Source organism: Monodelphis domestica, chromosome 6 (genome assembly GCF_027887165.1).
Source record: "Monodelphis domestica isolate mMonDom1 chromosome 6, mMonDom1.pri, whole genome shotgun sequence".
NCBI lineage: Eukaryota > Metazoa > Chordata > Mammalia > Didelphimorphia > Didelphidae > Monodelphis > Monodelphis domestica.
The window spans coordinates 57,627,593-57,647,052 of NC_077232.1; the positions used below are offsets into that span (position 1 = coordinate 57,627,593).

Here is a 19,460-nt window from a genome sequence, read left to right on the forward strand (position 1 = left end):
GCATGAAGGGGAGGAAAGTATAATAATCCCAGAAATAGAAGCCACAGCCAGAATGTGAAAGGTTTTAAATGCCAAACACAGGAGTTTCTATTTTTCCCACTAGAGACAAGAGAAAGCCACTGGCATTTCTTGAGTAGGAAAACAACATGTTCAGACCTGTTTTTTTAAGGATATCATTTTGGCAGCTACTCACAAGAATTGAAGGGAGAGATGTGAAGAAGAGAGATCAGTTAGGAGGCAGTGCAGTATAGCAGAGAGAGCAATGGATTCAGATTTATAAAGCCTTGGTTTTAAATCCCATGTCAGATACTTACTATTTAAGCAAGCCCTTCAAAAGTAAAATGGGGACAATAATAGCATTAACCTCATAAAGTTGCATAAAGCTGTTTGCAAATCTTACAGCATGTGTATTATTGCTGTTTGTTGTCCAAGAAAGAAGTGAGGTGTGACCTTGGCAGGGGTGGGGGGTAGTGGTGTGAAAGGAGAATGGGATAAATGTGAGATGCATTATAGAGATAGAATCACAAGGACATAACAACTAATTGGATATGAGAGATGAAAGAGAAGGGTGAAGAATAAGAAAAGGACATAGAATTTGGTGATGAAAAGTTCAACAGCAACTTTAGTGAGAGCAGTCTGAGGTCAGTGGTGAGGCTGGAAACCAAATGTCAAGGGGTTGAGGAGTGAAAGGAGAACTAGAAGCAGAAAGTATAGATGTATTTCCCTAGGATTTGGGCTATAAAAGGAGATGGAGAAATATAAAAAAATCACTTGAAAGGATAGTAGGATCAAGTGAATTTATTTTAAGGATGAGAAAGACCTAATAGATATGTTTGTAGACAACAAGGGAAAAATCAGTAGATAAAAGGAGACTGAAGATTGGTGGGAAGGATGTTAGAGCAAGCTGCTAGATGAGATAGGAAGGAATGACATCAAGTAAGTATAGAGGCTGGTCTTCATCAGAGACTGTAGTAAAGGAAAAGATAAGAGATATGATGTCAAAGAGTTTTGAGATGGGGTGGGGTGAGACTGGCAAATTGCTTCTGTTTTCCCAGTAAAGTATGAGGTGGGGCCTTCTGCTAAGAAAAAAAAGGTGAAGTGAGTAAAGAAGAGGAAGTTTAGAATAGCCTATGTGGTTAGTGCTATAATGAATCAACCAAGGAAAAGGATTGCTTTATGTTGATGAGTGCCTAACTGAAATTAGAGAAATTAAATTTGTAACAAATCTGGTAACCAGCACTTGAGTTAAAATAGAGGAAGCAGATGGTGAGGGCAATAAAGGGTAAGAGAAGGTGCTTTGGCATGAGCAACAACAGGAAAATGGAGCAAGGAAGGTAAAAGTAATGTTAATATGTGATTTAACTATTTTAACTAAATGGAGTTAAGAGCCTGGGAGCACACTGAAGGATGGAGGGAGTACAGCCCATGGAAAAGACAAAGAATGGGGTATGATGGAAGGATAAGAGGTTTTGGCAGATGAAGGACTTTCAGAATTCTTAACCATGAAAGTATAACATGTAAGTGATGGTGAAATCAAGTGTGTGATTATCCTTGGGTATGGTTGAGATGAAGGAAGATACAGGAAGCTAAATTTGAGGAAAGTGGTGTTTGGGACTCCAAAGTTTTTGAGGGAACATCAATATATACATCAAAGTCCATAAGGAGAAACGAGCAAGTTTGGGTGGAGAGAAACACTGAGAGTCAGATACTAATCTCTTTGAGAAAGGAAGAACCATCTGTGAACTAGTAGATAACTGCCAAGGAGGTACAAATAAGATGATATATCCTGGATAGAAGGACTGGGTGAATAGTATGTCTATTCATTCATCACTCATATTTGAAACTTCAATGTTATCTCTGCATCCTCTTATTCTCTCACCTTCCATATCCAATCAGTTACTAAGTACTGTATCTTTTTTTATTCTTACTGCTGCCATTCTAGTAGAAGCCTAAGTGTGTCTGTGCTATTATAACTCAATCTTTATTGCAATTTATCCTTCATACTGTCAAATGACCTTTCTCACTTACAGATCTGATCTTGTTTATGTCACTGCTCAAAATCCTTCAATTATTATTATTATTATATTATATATTGAGTTAAGTTAAAATTTCTTAGCTTAGTAAGTTCCTCCATAGGGTAGTAACTACTTTGATTTTCATCTTTACCTGACATACTCCCTTCCAAATGCATTACATTGGATGACCAGCCATCCTTTGTACAAATCCTGAGGTATCCTTTGATTAAGCATTTATACTCAGGTTGGCATTCCCCTACTCTCTCCCAATATGTACCTTTTGAAAACAATTGGGGAAAGTTGTAACATATGATTTCCAAGGGATTCATGATGAAAAAATGCTATCCACCTAAACTCTGAATGCAGATTAAAACATGCTTTTTTTAAAATCCACTTTATTTTGTTTTCTTATGAAATATGGTTAATATAGAGATGTGTAATTACATGTGTAATCAAATATAAAATCACATATAAAATCAAATTGCTTGCCTTTCAAGCAAGGGGAAGGATGGCAGGGAGGGAAAGAACTTGGAACTCAAGATTTTAAAAAATGATTTGTTAAAAATTTTATCATGTGATTGGGAAATATTTAATGAAATAAAAATAATTAAAAAAACTAAAAATAAACCTCTTAACTAGATTCCTTGCCTCAAGTTTCTCTTCTCTTCAGTGTCACTAATCTATCACCTACCAAGTGCCAGGTGCTGCTTCTGATTCAAAGATAAAAATCCTGACCTGAAGGATCACACAGTTTTGCTGGGGAAATGACAGATAAGATATACATACATAAATGAGCATAAAAGAAAAATAAATACAAAATAAATTAGGTAATTTAAGGAGAATGACACCAAGAGCAACGGAATAAAAAAAAATCTTCATGTAGGTAGAGATTCTTGAGTTGATTCTCAAAGGAAAGAAATGTTCAGAGGTGAGGAGGAAATTCATTCCTAGCATGGAAAATGGTCAGTAAAAAGCGACAGTGACAGCATATTATGTGAGGAAAAGAAAGAAAACTATTCTCTACAGTGCAGAAAGGAGATGAATAAAACTGGTAAGGTAAGTTGGATGCGAGTTAGAAAAGGCTTTAAGTGCAAAACAGAAGAGTTTACATTTTATATTTTGTATTAGAGATGATAGTAGTGCCTGGAATTTACTAAGCAGGGGAAAGATATAGTCATACCTATGTTTTAGAGGAAACATGTGGAGGATGAATTAGGGAAGGGAATAAATTTTGGCAGAGAAAGGAACTAGGCTACTATAGTAGTCCAAAAGCAAGGTGGTAAAGACCTGAATAAGGGGGATGATCACTTCTGATTAGAGATGAAAGGAGAGATCAAGAGATGTGGAGATAGAAAAGATAAAACTTGTCAATTAAATGGATATTTTATGTGAGAGAGTGAAGCATCTACAATAATGCCAAAATTGTGAATCTGGCTTAACCGGAATAGGGTGGAAGTGACCCTGACAGAAATCCAGAAGTTTGGGAAGGAGATAAGTTTTGGGGGAAAGGCTATGAGCTCTATTTTGGACTGTTTTACTGAAATGCCCATGAGATATCTAGCTGAAAATATCTAATAGGTCATTGATGATGCAGTACTAGAGCTCAGAAGAGAAACTCCTCTACACATAGGTACTATAGTCACACTATAGAAGTATAGCTCTGACCATGTTACTCTCCAGTTTAAAGAGCTCTATGGATTTTCTCTTGCCTCTAGAATAAGTTGCTACCTTAAGGTCCTAAATCTAGGCCATTTTTCCAGGATCATGGCCCAGTCCTTTCCATCATGCCACTACATTCCAGCCAAACTGTCTTTCTTGCTGTTCGCTATAATGACATTCCATTCCTCTCTCACTTTTGTGATTTTAACAGGCTATGACTTCTATGTTTGGAATATATCCCCTTCTCATTCCTGCCTCTTAGAATCCTTAACATCATACAAAGCTCAGCTTAGGTGGCCTTTCCTTCAAGAAGCCTTTATTGTTTTCCCAAGTGTTTCTCCTAGAAATTAATTGGTATGTATTTTATTTTTAATCATCTGTGAACATGTTTCCCTCAACAGAATATGGGTACTTAAGAATATATAGTTTCATTTTTGTCACAGTAATCCCAGTGAATAGCACAGTATCTAGTGAATGAAACTGTCAAAGGAGAGAAAAGGAACACAAATATTACAGAAGTGCCATAAGAACAAAAATAACTTAGAATTAAATAATTATCTTTGGAGTTGTCGAGGATATCCAACTTCTCTACCACAAGGTAAATACAACCTGGTCGAGACCCTAATAGAATTCTTCTAAGGGATAGATAAATATAGTGACGTTATGTTGGGCATTAATTCAACACAGAACTAGTGTCTCCACCTGCTTTGATGGAGGGAATCCGGCTCCCAAAGGCCCTAACAAGTGGCCATTAAAAGATTCCATGCCTAATCAAAACAACTATAGTTACATGCCTAAGTTTCCACTGTCTCCCTTCCCGGTTGCCCAGTAATTACAAACAGAAAATAATGCTTCCCCACCTTTTCTAAATAAATGAGTTAGGAACATTTCCTTGGCATCCCATACAGAAAAAGGAAAAGGGTTACTATTACTATCATCAAACTTCCATTTGAAGGTAGGCCATCTGCTTTGCAGAATCTTTTCTCTGCCTATAAACCTTCATAGGTTGGTTCATTTCCTCGGGCCAAATTAATTGATATATTCACACCTTTACATTTCCCCACATTTGTTTTCTCTTCCCCTGAACCCACCTTCAAAATAACTACCCGAGAAGAGGAAAAAGAAAACATGAGGCCCAGGACAAATAAACAAGAAAAGGTAAAATGACTAAATCAGTGCTGGGGAAAAACAAACCAGTGAAGGAAAAAAAAAAGCCTCTCCCAGGGGAGTGAAATCAATTAAGCTGTTTCAAAAGATTCAAGGTCAAGGTGAACTCTAAATAGGCTGGTCCACCAAGAATGTGTAATCTAACACTCCCTATGAGGAAGGCTTCTCTTCCCTAATCTCTCCCCCTATTCAATCCAATCCCCAAGGAAGAGCCACTATTGCTTCCATTTCTACCTGGTTTAGAGAAAAACAACATTATTTAGTGGCATCTCATTGCATGCAGGTATAAGTATGTTGGGGCACCTGGCCCTCAATTCCAGATTTTTCTCAGTGTTTACCCATCACTCTTAGTTTTTTCACCCCACCCCCACCCCAGTCCTATCACTTACTTATCTAAGCCCTCCGAGTAGCCCTTCTCTCCAGGCTCTTCTAAATTCCCTCAATCCCAGTAATATGTTTTTAGTCATTCTTTAACATCACTTAGTATTCTTTTAGCCATTTAATATCTTTCTTTTTTAGTCAACCAGAATAAGAGAAACTCAGAGTTGGAAATCTCAGAAACCTGCTAATTAGCCCTCTTCTTGAATAGAAATCTCCTTTCTAACAAACTCCAAAAGGGGATATCCAACCTCTGCTTGACATCTTCGCCAATGGGGAACTCAATGCTTCCCAAAACAACCCATTACATTTTGGGGCAGTATTAAAGTGATAAAAAAAAAAAAACTTCACTTTGAGTAAATGCTCTATGACTCCCATTCTCACTAAGGCCAAGCTAGAAGTCTAATACAATCTCTACTTTTCGGTACTTGAAAAAGGTCATTCCAAACCCTTAAGTTTTGTTTTTTTTTTAATTTATTTAATTAATTAATTTAGTTTATTCTTCCATGGTTACTGATTCATGTTCTTTACCTCTCCGCCCCCACCCTCCCAGCCAACAGAGCCACTCCACTAGGACCACCAAACCCTCAAGTTTTCTGAAGACAAAACAGTTTCTGGAATTGATCATGTGCCATGGAAGCCAGTCCTCCAATAGCACTTCTCTGCAATGTTCCATTGGTCAGTGTCTTCTCTAAAATGTGGAAACCAGCCCTGGGCTCTCTATTTCAGATGTGTTCTGATCAAGGCAGAATACACACAGGTGCAGTGAAAGTATGCTGCATTTGGAGTCTGAGAATTTGGGTTCAAAGTCCAGCTCTGCTGGGTTTTACCTCTGAGACTCTAGGCAAGTCATTTCAATGTCTCCTCCATGGTTATGGATGCCATGCCTTTGTTAATACAGCCCATCCCTCCAGCCCATACATATCTTTTATGATTTTCTTTCCCATATTCCCTTTCTCTGCTACCTCTCTCTTCCCTTTCTCCTTTTCTCACATTCTCCATTTCCCCACCCTCTCCTTCCACTTTCACTGTGCAACCCTAGGTAAGTTATTTCCCTTTTCTGCTTCTTCAATCATAAAACGATGAAGCTGGATTAGATGACTGGCCAAGATCCATTCCAGCTCTATCTAACAATCCAATAATCACTTCCCTAGGTCTGAACTAAGCTTTTATTAATTCAGCTCTGGAATCCTCATCCTTATTGCCTTGAAACTCATTTAAAGTCTTTATCCCCACCCCCACTCCTTTCTTCTTGCTTTCCTTCCTCAAGTTCACATTCCCTCCCACCCTATCCCTTCCTCCACTCACTGGCCCCAAGAGTCCTGGTCCACAGCATCTCCTACTCGCATTTCCACTCTAACTTCTCCATCCCCTCTCCCCTCCAACAAGCTGCCTTTCCCACCACGTGACAAAAAGGGGGTGGGGGGTGGTTAAGTAGCTCAGAGAATCCAAGATCTAGATCTGGAGAGGGCTTTGGAGTTGCTATTACCTCTTTTTACAGGTGGTGAAACTGAGACCCAAAGAAATGGATCTCCTAAGAATTCACAAAGAGAATCATTGGATCAGAAATCTAGGGCTGGAAAGGGAGACAGCCAATCCACCTTGGCTCATTTTACAAATGGGGAAACTGAGGTTCGGAAAGGTCAAATAGATTTCCCCAATTCCCACGAAGAAGATCGTGGCATCAGAGATCTTGAGCTGGAAGGCACCGCAGGGGTCATCTAATCCAATCACCTCATTTTACAGATAGGGAAACTGAGGCCCTGAAAGGTCATGTGAATTTCCCTAATTCCCACATAGAGGATGATCTAGAAAAGGGCAGTACTTCGGGAGTCATTGAAACCACGTTCCCCCTCTTTTTAGGGGTGAGAAACTGAGGCCCAGTGAGAAAAGATTTAGTGGCGTGGTAGGCAGAATTCGAACCCCGATCTCGCAGCTTCAGCGCCTGCGCTTCCTCGACTCCCGACCCCACCACCCACAGCCAGACTGTGGGGCGCGAGTGACCCGGGAAGGTCCTCAGTGCCCCCTAGGCATCGCGGCAACCACCCCGGGGCTCCACGGGTTCCCACGGACTCAAGTCTCTTCCGGCTGCCCGCTGCTCACGCCACGGCAGCCGCTCTCACCTGCGAGTTCAGCCCGGACCAGTCCATCTCCTTCTTCACGCGGGCCCCCTATCGGGAAACTTCGAGCCGGTTCCCGGCCCGGCGCCGTCCGGGTTCAGCAGCAGCCTCCCAGCGCCTCCGATGCCTCCCACTTCCTGCCCCTGTCAGCGCCGCTGCCTCTTCCTGCTCCCCGAGTCGCCCGCCAATCACGGCGCAGCCCGGCCAATCCACTCCGAGGGGTGGGGCCTTGCCCTCCCAGAACCGCCCTGTTATTGTAACCTGCTAGTGAGGCTCCCTGAAACCCACGTGTTCCCCGGCTCTACCTGGTACTGCTTCACCTGGTTAGTTACATCCTCTTTGGTTCGCGGATCTATGTGCTACTGTAGTCTATTCCAACCCCTTTATTTTACAGCAGGAGAAACTGAGGCTTGCCTAGGATCACAGCACTGGGGACTGAACCCAAACCCCAAGCACCAGGTTGCCACCTCCATCATCTGTGCCCCAGGGAGAGCATCTTAGGATCCTGACCGGAAACTGGCATATAGTAGCCTTTTAATAAATGTTTATTGATTTACTAACTTGTCAATGAATTGACAAGCATTCACTAAGTGCCTTCAATCGGCCAAGATGAGAATGAATATCCATTCCTAAATGCATTTATAGGGAGGAGAGGGTGTCCCTCTATGACTTTTAAGTCATTCAGAGAGCAGAACCTATGGACTAGACCAAATCAATGTTAGCATTTAATAATAATAACTAACATTTAGATAGAGCTTTGAGATTTGAAAAATGCTTTACAGCTATGTTCCATTTTCTCCTCACACCAATCCTCGGAAGTGAGTGCTATTTCGCACCTGACAGAACTGGGGCAGACAGAATGAAGTAACTTGCCCTGAGTCACACAGCTGGTTAAGTGTCAAGGAGGCAGCATGGACCAGTGGATAGAGTAGCCCTTGAAAGCTTAAACCCTATTTCAAATCCCATCTGTGATATATACTGACTGAATAATCCAGGGAAAATCACTTAACCTCTCTGTGGTCTAGACATTTTTCAAAGACTATAAAGTTGCATTGGTATAAAGGAATTTCCTCACCTGGAAGTTCTCTATACTAGTGAAATCACAGATCTAGTTCCTACCTCTATTTTATCCAATTCCGTGTTGGGAAATTGAGGACAGGAACTATTGTTTCATTTTTATCTGTGTTCCCAGCATCAACCTCAATGTGTGGCATATAATAGGCATATCATAGAGGCTTATTTGAAGGAATGAGGGAACACTGGGACCCAGACTCAGAATCATCAGAAAGGTAAAAAGCAGGTCAGGGGGATCACAGGCTAATTGGAGGCTATGCTCAACCCAGATCTCCAGATGTCCCATTCAGATTCTTTCATTCAGATCTGGTCTCAGACACTCCCTAGCTCAGTGACCCTGGACAAGCCACTTAACCCCAATTGCCTAGCCCTTACAACTCTTCTTAGAATTGATACTAGATCAGAAGGTAAGAGTTTTTTAAAAATGACCACCTACACTTACTTAATGTTCTTAGTGGTAATTATTTAATGTTTATGAAGGGCTTTCAGGAACTCATATAAAGAACTGGGGACTTTCAGTCTTTGGAAATGTTTGTTGCTTTTTATGAATTAAAAAATAAGGCATCAGTGTGTTGCTCAGAGGAGAAAAGAATTCACAAACATATATACCTGTCAACCGTGAAAACTTCATCCTTCAAATATAGAGGAATTCTGGTTGAGTTAAAATGATTATTTATTAAAAGGGGAAAGCATAAACATGCATGTCAGAGGGTATCCAGAATGGAGACCCAACAGACCAAAGAAGGTTAAAATAATTTATTCTTGGACTAGTTTGGGAAAGAATTGGAGGTAGAGATTAGTTAGTCTTCCATGGACAGATAGAACAGAGAAGTAGGATGTTTCAAGATGTTTGGTAGCAAGAGCTGACAAGAAGGCTGTTCCAAACTATGCCCAAAGAGCACTAAAAGACAATCTGCCTTTTGATCCAGCCATAGCACTGCTTGGTTTGTACCCCAAAGATATAATAAGGAAAAAGACATGTACAAGAATATTCATAGCTGCACTCTTTGTGGTGGCAAAAAATTGGAAAATGAGGGGATGCCCTTCAATTGGGGAATGGCTGAGTAAATTGTGGTATATGTTGGTGATGGAATACAATTCTGCTCAAAGGAATAATAAAGTGGAGGAATTCCATGTGAACTGGAATGACCTCCAGGAATTGATGCAGAATGAAAGGAGCAGAACCAGGAGAACATTGTACACAGAGACTGATACATTGTGGTACAATCGAATGTAATGGACTTCTCCATTAGTTGCAATGCAATGATCCTGAACAACCCGGAGGGATCTATGAGGAAGAACACTATCATCATCCAGAGGGAAAACTGTGGGAGCAGAAACATCGAAGAAAAACAACTGCTTGATTACATGGGTTGAGGGGGATGTGACTGGGGATACAGACTCTAAATGAACATCCTAGTGCAAATGTCAACAACATGGAAATAGGTTCTGATCAAGGACACATGTAAAACCCAGCGAAATTGAACATTAGCTACTGGAAGGGTGAGGGCAAAGGAGGGAGGGAAATAATATGATTCTTGTAACCAAGGAATAATGTTCTAAATTGACTAAATAATAGAAAACAGATTAGTTTCAGGAATATTTTAACACAATTTTGTTAGTCATATTGATGGTACATGATGATCAAGCAATACTTAAAAAGTAGACAGCAAAGGAGGAAGAAAAAATTAAAAACAAACAAACAAAAAAATGAGGACAAGAAAAAAGCTCCAAACTGACTGGCCAGAGAGGTGCCATATACTCAGTCCATGTCCAGTGTCTTGGGAAGGCAGTCACCTTGAGATGCTGCCTGTTCTTGGACCTACTTTAATGGTCCACTCTGGGCCAGGGGCCTCAGGTTTGTAGCAAGAAGCAAGTTCATAGGCTCTTGTTGCAGCTTCAATTTCAACTTGCCCTTGGGCAAGAGCCATCACTGTATCAGGAACTATCAGCATCCCATAGGGAAGTTTTGACTGGATCCTCCCTGGGAATTAAGACATTCTCTAAAAGCATTAGATGGAGTTATTTTAGTCCTCAACAACTATCTCAGTTGAGAAAGTAGTTTGGTTGTTTGAGATGTACAATTATGAAAGAACTCCTTTAAACAATCTTAAGACCTGACTGCTTTTCTGGTCAATATAAACTAGGTCCTTGGTTAGGTGCACAACAGGTGTAGGTGGTCTAATTTCCCAGCCAGTCACGAGGTACATTTAAACAACTGCAATAAGGTTTTCTCCCAATTCCTACAACAAAATAAACTTTTCTCCAAAGTCATTATTTGATATATTTTGAATTATAATACAATGGAATTGCTTGTTAACTCTGGGAGGGGAAAAGGAAAAACAAATGGAGACAACATGAATCATATAACTTCGGAAAACTTATATGTAAACTAGTTACTGGAGTAAAATAAAGATAATTTTAAAAAAAACCATTATTTGAACCAAATCCATAATTGAATAAAAACTAAGCTAACTCTAGAATCGAGTCACAAGATGGAGTCAAGGTGGTTCCTTCAGTTCCCACAATTAACTATTCCCTGTCCTAATCTCCTAAATTCCTTCAATTTTCTCCCTTTTGATTTGAGGGAGTAACCACTCCCTCTATGGATTACTTGTCTATAAGCTGAATCTATAAGGCATCTATATGTATGTATATATGTATGTGATATTTAATATACATATATAATAAGAATCAGAATTACATGAGTCAGGTTACAGATCAAACTACTTAGAGGAGTCATAATGGGTCAATTTTGAGACAAGAGATTTACATGTCACCAAGGTAACCAAGAAAACATAAACATAGCACAAACAACAATGAGGATGATCATCAATATTAATAAACATCAAGTCTTCTTGTATCCTAATAACCTACTCTCCAAATCCATTTAATCAGCACATTTTGAATGCCAGATGTCTCATGTAGTGTCTTCTCTTTGGCATTCTGGAATAGTCTTTCAGGAGAACTCTGAAAGAGGCTCTGCTCCTCTGGTTCCAAGTCACTTGTAGAGTAGGCTCCTAGTTAATTTTAATAAGATCCACCAGTAACAAGACTTAATACAATTTAGTATACCCTTCTAAATTTGCTTTTTCCAATAAGTAAGCCACTCATGATTCCAATCTTGTTAACCCATAATATTCTTGAAATTTCAAAGAACTTCAATTTTTAAATACCCTTTGTTAACCCTTTCACAATTTTATATCTTCCAATAACCTGCTGACTCCATCATCATTTAACAAACTGTTAACATTTAGTTAATAAATTCAAATACAAATGGAAAAATTAAAGGCCATATATATTTAACATTTAAAATACCATAGAAGGTAGAATTCTTTTTTAAAAAAACACCTTTAAAATTCTTGAAATCTTTTAAATTACATAATTATCTAATCTTATTGCTTTAAAATTTTTTTATTTTGTTTTGCTAGTATTTAGAACACCAAAATTTTCAGTTAATTCAAAAAATATTTTTGAACTCATTAGTTTTAATTCAATCCAAAACTCAAAATTCACTTCCCCTAATCCTCATATAAAAACAAAGGCAACAGAATGTTTTTGTAAAATGATGTCTTCTAATTCACAAATAAATTAAAAGTTGTTAATTTTATTGCAATTATAGCAGAAGATCTTATATAGGAAGTCCAAATACATATATATCAAGTAATTAATACCAAATTGCATACAAAGGACATGTCATATCAAAAACATGTTGACAACATAGTAACATGCTAACATGCTGATGTCACAGGACATGTTCTACACTCAGATATTAATTTTCACACCAAATAATAAACCCAAGTAATTTTCCATGAAGTTAACACAAGATAGTATCTAATAAAACTAACTGTACTAAAAAAATTTTTTTTCAAAAAAACTAAAAACTTTTCTCATTTGATCTTAAAAGAAGAAAAATAGCTTGGTTCCATAAATTACATTAATAACCATTTGTTTTGATATCATTTTGAAATATTTCAAGAACCTCTTTTATATACAAATCCGTACCCACAAAAAGGCATATAACAAAGCCAAAACTCACATAATTGTACAAGATGTGGTATTTCAATAACTAGTTTCATTATAAACATCACAGCTAAACTTGCTCTGGCTAAGGACACTATGATTGAAAAGGTTGAGACATAGCTACAAAATAACAAGGGGAAAACTCCCTTAACTCTGTTTGATTTCAGGCATGAATCATATCTGACAGATAATCATGTAGTCATAAGGTATAAAAAGCAAGGAACAGGATTAACAAGATGGGAAGCATTCCTGTTCAAAGGAAATAGCATTACCGAATTAAAAGGAACCTACCTTGGGCCATGCCAAGGCTATCCTCTTACCTTTCCAGGCAAAGACATCCACCTGTCACACGTTCTTTTCTGTTGGCTTCATGACAATTCAGACATTCATGTAATCAAAACTCACAACAAAAGTAAATGATAGTCATATAAGTTTTTACCTCAAATAGCAAAATTTCACTAGTCACAATTTAGGACTAATATTCATATTATTAACTTTCTCATATTTCCCTAATCATTCATTTTTATTTATCTTTTACTTATGAATTAAAACTAACCACACTCTGGTATTAGAGCTAATAACTGAGAGTTGATTCACATGAATGTATTGAAGTTACATCTTTAAACCATGTTATATATTTTCATAATTTTCTAAGTGGTAGCCAAACATCTTCAAGTGAAAACTCACTGTTATATTATCACAGATTATGTTATAAAAGAATATTTTGTTACATTATTATCTATTTTAAACAAAATATACCCCATTATATGTTTAATAATTTTCAAATATCTGTTTTTTATATTATTTTAACAGTTCAATTCATAATCTAAGGGTATCCAAATAAAAATATTTTTTAAATAGCATTCCTGTTTCAATGGTTTCTCAGAATATTTTACAATATAAGAGAATTTAGAAGTTCACTAATAACATGCATTTAAAAACATGACACAAAACTCATTCCCAGTTGACATCAATTCAACTGAATTCAATTCAAAATTATCCCATAAAGAAATGATTAATCTTATTTGGCATTTTATACTGTCATATCCAGAATCCACTCATTACCAAATATAGATCAACACATTCAACTAAAATAATAAATAATAGTCAACATTTTTATAATGCTTACCCTATGCCAGTCACTGTTTTAAACACTTAATACTTATTTTATCATTTTGATTCTAATAATTTTCCTCTTTACAGATCAGAAAACAGAAAATCAGAGATAAGATAAACTTGCTTAAGATGACATGAAACTGGAATATAACTTATTTCCTTGCATTTTTCCAGCATTTTTTCCAACATCTTTATTTGGGAACCTGATTAGATATGAGTGAGGTTAACTGGATGAGAAGAGATGAGGAAGGTCTTTGAACTGGAGGCTTCACAGAAGGGGAAATGATCTTTTTCTTTTCATGGTCAAGGAAAGGTTAAGTATCGGGTAAATTTATATTGCAAACCAAGCATTTATTTTTTTTTTCCTTCACACTGGGCTTGCTTCCAAACTATCATTCATTACTCTAAGACAGTAGGGCTATCAATCTTCAGGACTGGGTGCTTTTTACCTCTAACTTACAGAATTAATTCTTCCAAACCTCTTAATGATTAATCTCTAATTTTTTACTTCCAAACATCCAAAATCTACTAAAATCATTTTAGCTATTCTAAAAACCTGGAGAATATTCTTTTCTACGACTCTTTGACTTTATTTCTATAATTCCAACATCACCAAGTTTGGACTGCAGATTTATTTTTCTTTTTAACCTACTTTCCCACCAAAAACCTTAAAATGGGACTTAGCTTTGTTTACTGGGGCAACTACTTCAAGCCTGAAACTGCATTTATCTTCCCCAATATACTGAACTCTTTGATTGTAGGTTTTTAGCAATTTTTCCTGACTGGCTACATTTTCCCTTTTAAAAACCCTTCAAGGTACAAAATCTACAAACACTAAACACAAAAAAGACAAAGATTTCCTCTACATTCTACAGTTTACAAAGGGACAAAACATAGGTCAAACAATAAGAGAAACGCATTTTACTAACTTTTTTCAATTTTCAATAAAGGGAAAATTGAGTGAGAATTTAAATAAATTATTGGTTAAATCTCTTGCAGATTTTTATCAATTGTCACACAATTCAATTAAAAGTATCTCACTCAGGATAGTTTATTTTCTTGCCAGCTTCATCAATACATATCTTGAGTTAATTTTTTTATTCCAATCAAAAATACCACAGGTTGGCTAACTATGACAAGGATCATCGTTAACTAGTTTTGGCCAATTAGTTAAATATCTAAAGATTTCAGAATTATTTTGCAACAATATATGGCCAGCAGCTATCCCCTTAGGTGGGGTAGGGTTGTCTATAGATGTTTGATTATCCATGGAAATTAAAGAAGAAAGAAATAATAATAATAATGAATAAGTAAAAAAAAAACAAGGAATTTAAATAGGGATGGGGGTGTGTGGAATCCCCTTCTGTAAATAATACAAAATAACTAGATGAAACAAGAACGTGCTCTTGGAGTCTACTCGAATTCTCTATACAGGGTTTCTAGCTTGGCTAGTGATTGGTCTTTGCTTCAAGTACCAGACTTAGGTCTTTGAGAGCTCTTTAAATATTAGACAAGGGAAATTTTCTTCTACTTTGCCCTCTGGACTTAGTCAGGGAAATCTTGCCAAGGCCAGCATTAATACCAAAAAAGGAGAAAACATTTTTTTAATCTTAAAAAATTTCCCCACCTTTTCCTTCTTAATAAATAATCTCTACCATAAAGAAAAATGTAATTCATTATTTGAGCAGAGGAGTAGAATTTACCAACCAAAACACCAAAGATGAGTTTAGCAAATGCATCATACTGGAGCCTCAAGTTTGGAGTAAAGTGGGGTGTCTACTCTCCTTATTTATTTAGGCTTATTTATTCTATGTCCAGTGCATCTGTATAGTAAAGAAGCTCATGGAAAACATATATTAGTTTCAGGAGTATTTTGACACACTTAATCTCTAAATTACATGGTTTCTTTAATGCTTTCATGGAGAAAAACAACAATATTTCAATTTCAAGGATGGCACTAAGAAGACTGCTGAAGGATAGGAATTTAAAATGTATCACATAGTATCTTTCCCTACCAATGACTCAGAAATCAGAGTCTGTTTTTGAAAGAAATTTCATTCACACTTGACTAATACCTGCTGTGGGAGAAGGAAGTTATTAAACTTGTCATAGCTACACCCTCAACAATAAGAAATGTTGGCTCAATTGAATCAACTTGCATTGATTCTGTGCCTCCTTTTGGAGGAAACCTGAAAATTGAGTGTTTCCTGAACTGAAATTACTGGATAATCCAGGCTTTGATGAATTACTTTCACAGGATGTATGATTTCAAAATATTTAGTTCCTGTTGAACTTGGAACATTCATCCCCTGGGTTACACACTGGGATACCAGAAATGCTAGGACCTGTCAGCACAATAAAAATGCAAATAACTCATTCTTATAGTGCAGAAAGGCTCACAATGTAGTTTCCTCTTAACAACCCCATAAGGTTCAAGAGTTCTTATAGTCATTTTTCTGATGACTTTACTGATTTACATTTACATTTACTGGTGTACACTTTGAGAGGTTACAGTCAGAATGATATAACTAATATGATTCAGAATTAGGATTTGGGTTGCAGGGTTCTTAACTCAAATCTTCTTTCAAAACATTTCCAATCTCAAAGATTGATCAGTATTGTCAAACTGAAATAGAAATCATTAATGGGTATACAAGGATGCTTGGGGGATAGCCTCTATATTTTAGGAATGAGAATTCTGAGACCCAAAGGGGTTAAGTGATATATATTACCAAAAAAAGAATTCAAGCAAAGAGGAATCTCATCTAACTGGGCAATCATGGGGAATTTAGGGACAGCAGGAGCTTAATAATAGAGCTCAACCTTGAAGGGAAAGATTTCAACAAGCAGGTAGTATTTTAATAGGTAGGATAGTGTAGCAGTCCAGCCCATGGGTATTAAGGAGAGACAAGGATTGTGAATGGGCACATGGCCATTCTGTGCATGGCAATGAATGCTGTTCCCAGCATGGCTGGAGTTAGGGCACGAAACCTTGCTTCCCTTTGTCTCACTCACCTGAGGATAAAAACTCCACCTTCACCTTGTCGTAATTTGCAATTATCCAATGGCAATACACTATGTAACTCATCAATATGTATTGAGGTATTCTGTAACTTATCAATATGTATTGAGTTCATTTGCATATCAAAGAGATTAAATTGAGAAGCTGTGGCCAGCCCCTCTCTCCTTGGAGGATCTCACAGGTTTGCTCAACACTGTCTTTCCACCTTTCTCTCTCCTCTCTATCTCTACCTGAGGCCTGGCCTTCGGCCATATGTCTCTTTCTTTTCCAATGCTAATACCTAGCATTCTCTAATTCTCTCTATTAGTCTCTATTCATTCTCTTAGCTGAGCTATATCATCCTCCCACCAGTGCAGTGTTAAATTGGGATCTCTGGATGGAAATAGCCTTTCAGTGATGTCCATTGATCGGAGTATGGCTGCGGCTCCAAAATATTAATAATAACTGATTACTGACTCATTATTGACATCTCAAAGGTTGGCTCCTTCACACTCTTCGCGGGATCCAGAATTTCTATCCCTTTTCTCTTTTTCTACCATAAGGCTTCCCGCTGGCCGGGTAGCTTTAGATTGAATAGATAGTAGAGTCAAGATTCAAACACTGGTCCTCCAACTCCAAATCCAGTGTACTTCCATTAAACCTTCTATTAAATGAAAGATTTTATTTGTTTGCCAATATGCATGTGTATGGGAGCAGTTGATGGGAGGTAAAAGAATAATTGATCATGGAAGTATTCTGGAAAGAGCCCTGGTTTCATCTTGGCCCAATGACTGCCTTTTCTACTAACTCAATTCCCCCACTAAAACCTGCCCCTTTTTCCTACCTTTCCTATTTCTCTTGATAGAATCATAATTTTTTATTCATCCAATCTCTAAGCCTGTGTCATTTTTTATTTTTCCCTCTACCTCATTTGCTACATAGTTTCCTATAAATTTCACACCCCATCTCCCCTTTGCAATATCTCTAGAATCTAACTTCCAACTTTTATTCAGGTGCAGATCATCTATTCCTTTCATAGACTATTCACTTTATCCTTGGCACAACTGCCAAAAAAATCTTCCTACTACCCAGGTCTGATTGAGTCACTCAGAAAACATTAGTGGATCACCAGTGCTTGGGCAATAAAATATAAGTTCTTAATTCTGGAATTCTGGGCCCATCACAAGACAGGGAAAAAAATATCTTCCAAGACTTATTTTTATCACACAATCCCCTCCTCTCCCTTGCACATTACATTCTACATGAACTAGATCACATTCTGTCTTAGGATAGTAAGACCATAACTCTAGAGCTGGAAAAGATTTCAGAGGTTATTTAACCTAGCCTTTTCTTATTACAGGAAAGGAAAACTGAGGTTAAGTGACGTCTTCAGTTACCCAGCTAGTGAGCATTAGAAGTGGAATTTGAAATCAGGTTCTCAGTGCCACATGTATATGTTCTCTCTCTCTCTCTCTCTCTCTCTCTTCTCTCTCTCTCTCTCTCTCTCTCTCTCTCTCTCTCTCTCTCTCTCTCTCTCTCTCTCTCTCTCTCTCTCTCTTCTTCCTTCCTTCCTTCCTTCCTTCCTTCCTTCCTTCCTTCCTTCCTTTCTTTCTTTCTTTCTTTCTTTCTTTCTTTCTTTCTTTTCTTTCTTTCTTTCTTTCTTTCTTTCTTTCAGGTTCTCAGTGCCACATGTATATGCTCTCTCTCTCTCTCTCTCTCTCTCTCTCTCTCTCTCCCTTCCTTCCTTCCTTCCTTCCTTCCTTCCTTCCTTCCTTCCTTCTTCCTTCCTTCCTTCCTTCCTTCCTTCCTTCCTTCCTTTCTTCCTTCCTTCCTTCCTTCCTTCCTTCCTTCCTTCCTTCCTTCCTTCCTTCCTTTCTTTCTTTCTTTCTTTCTTTCTTTCTTCTTTCTTCTTTCTTTCTTTCTTTCTTTCTTTCTTTTCTTTCAGGTTCTCAGTGCCACATGTATATGTTCTCTCTCTCTCTCTTTCTTTCTTTCTTTCTTTCTTTCTTTCTTTCTTCCTTTCTTTCTTTCTTTCTTCCTTTCTTTCTTTCTTCCTTTCTTCCTTTCTTCCTTCCTTCCTTCCTTCCTTCCTTCCTTTCTTTCTTTCTTTCTTTCTTTCTTCCTTCCTTTCTTTCTTTCTTTCTTTCTTTCTTTCTTTCTTTCTTTCTTTCTTTCTTCTTTCTTTCTTTCTTTCTTTCTTTCTTTCTTTCTTCCTTTCTTTCTTTCTTCCTTTCTTTCCTTCCTTCCTTCCTTCCTTTCTTTCTCTCTTTCTTTCTTTCTTTCTTTCTTTCTTTCTTTCTTTCTTTCTTTCTTTCTTTCTTTCTTTCTTTCTTTCTTTCTTTCTTTCTTTCTTTCTTTCTTTCTTTCTTCCTTCCTTCCTTTCTTTCTTTCTTTCTTTCTTTCTTTCTTTCTTTCTTTCTTTCTTTCTTCTTTCTTTCTTTCTTTCTTTCTTTCTTTCTCTCTCTCTTTCTCTCTCTTTCTTTCTCTCTCTTCTTCTCTCTCTCTCTTTCTTTCTTTCTTTCTTTCCCTCTCTCTCTCTCTTTCTCTTTCTTTCTTTTTTCTTTCTTTCTTTCTTTCTTTCTCTCTCTCTTTCTTTCTTTTTTCTCTTCTTTCTCTCTTTCTTTCTTTCTTTCTTTCTTTCTTTCTTTCTTTCTTTCTTTCTTTCTTTCTTTCTTTCTTTCTTTCTTTCTTTCTTTCTTTCTTTCTTTCTTTCTTTCTTTCTTTCTTTCTTTCTTTCTTTCTTCTTTCTTTCTCTTCTCTCCCTTCTCCCTCTTCCTCCTCCTTCTTCCTTGTCTTCTTCCTCTTCCTCCTCTTCTTCTCCTTCATCTTCATATCTTTTTGTTTTTTTCAACTCTTTCACTTTATTTCAACTTCCATGAACAAATTCTAGTATTCAACTTTAAAAAC

At 37.3% G+C, this 19,460-nt stretch overlaps 1 protein-coding gene across 2 annotated transcripts in view; it reads right to left on the minus strand.

Annotated features, from left to right (window-relative positions):
- ZDHHC13 (zinc finger DHHC-type palmitoyltransferase 13) overlaps positions 1 to 7,496 on the minus strand; it is a 60,606-nt gene extending 53,110 nt beyond the window's left edge. For both annotated transcript variants that reach the window (XM_056802034.1, XM_056802033.1), the window contains exon 1: positions 7,343 to 7,496. In XM_056802034.1, the coding sequence (XP_056658012.1) occupies positions 7,343 to 7,369 (27 nt within the window). In that variant the 5' untranslated portion in view covers positions 7,370 to 7,496. The remainder of the gene's footprint in view (positions 1 to 7,342) is intronic.
- Positions 7,497 to 19,460: the final 11,964 nt, after the last annotated feature.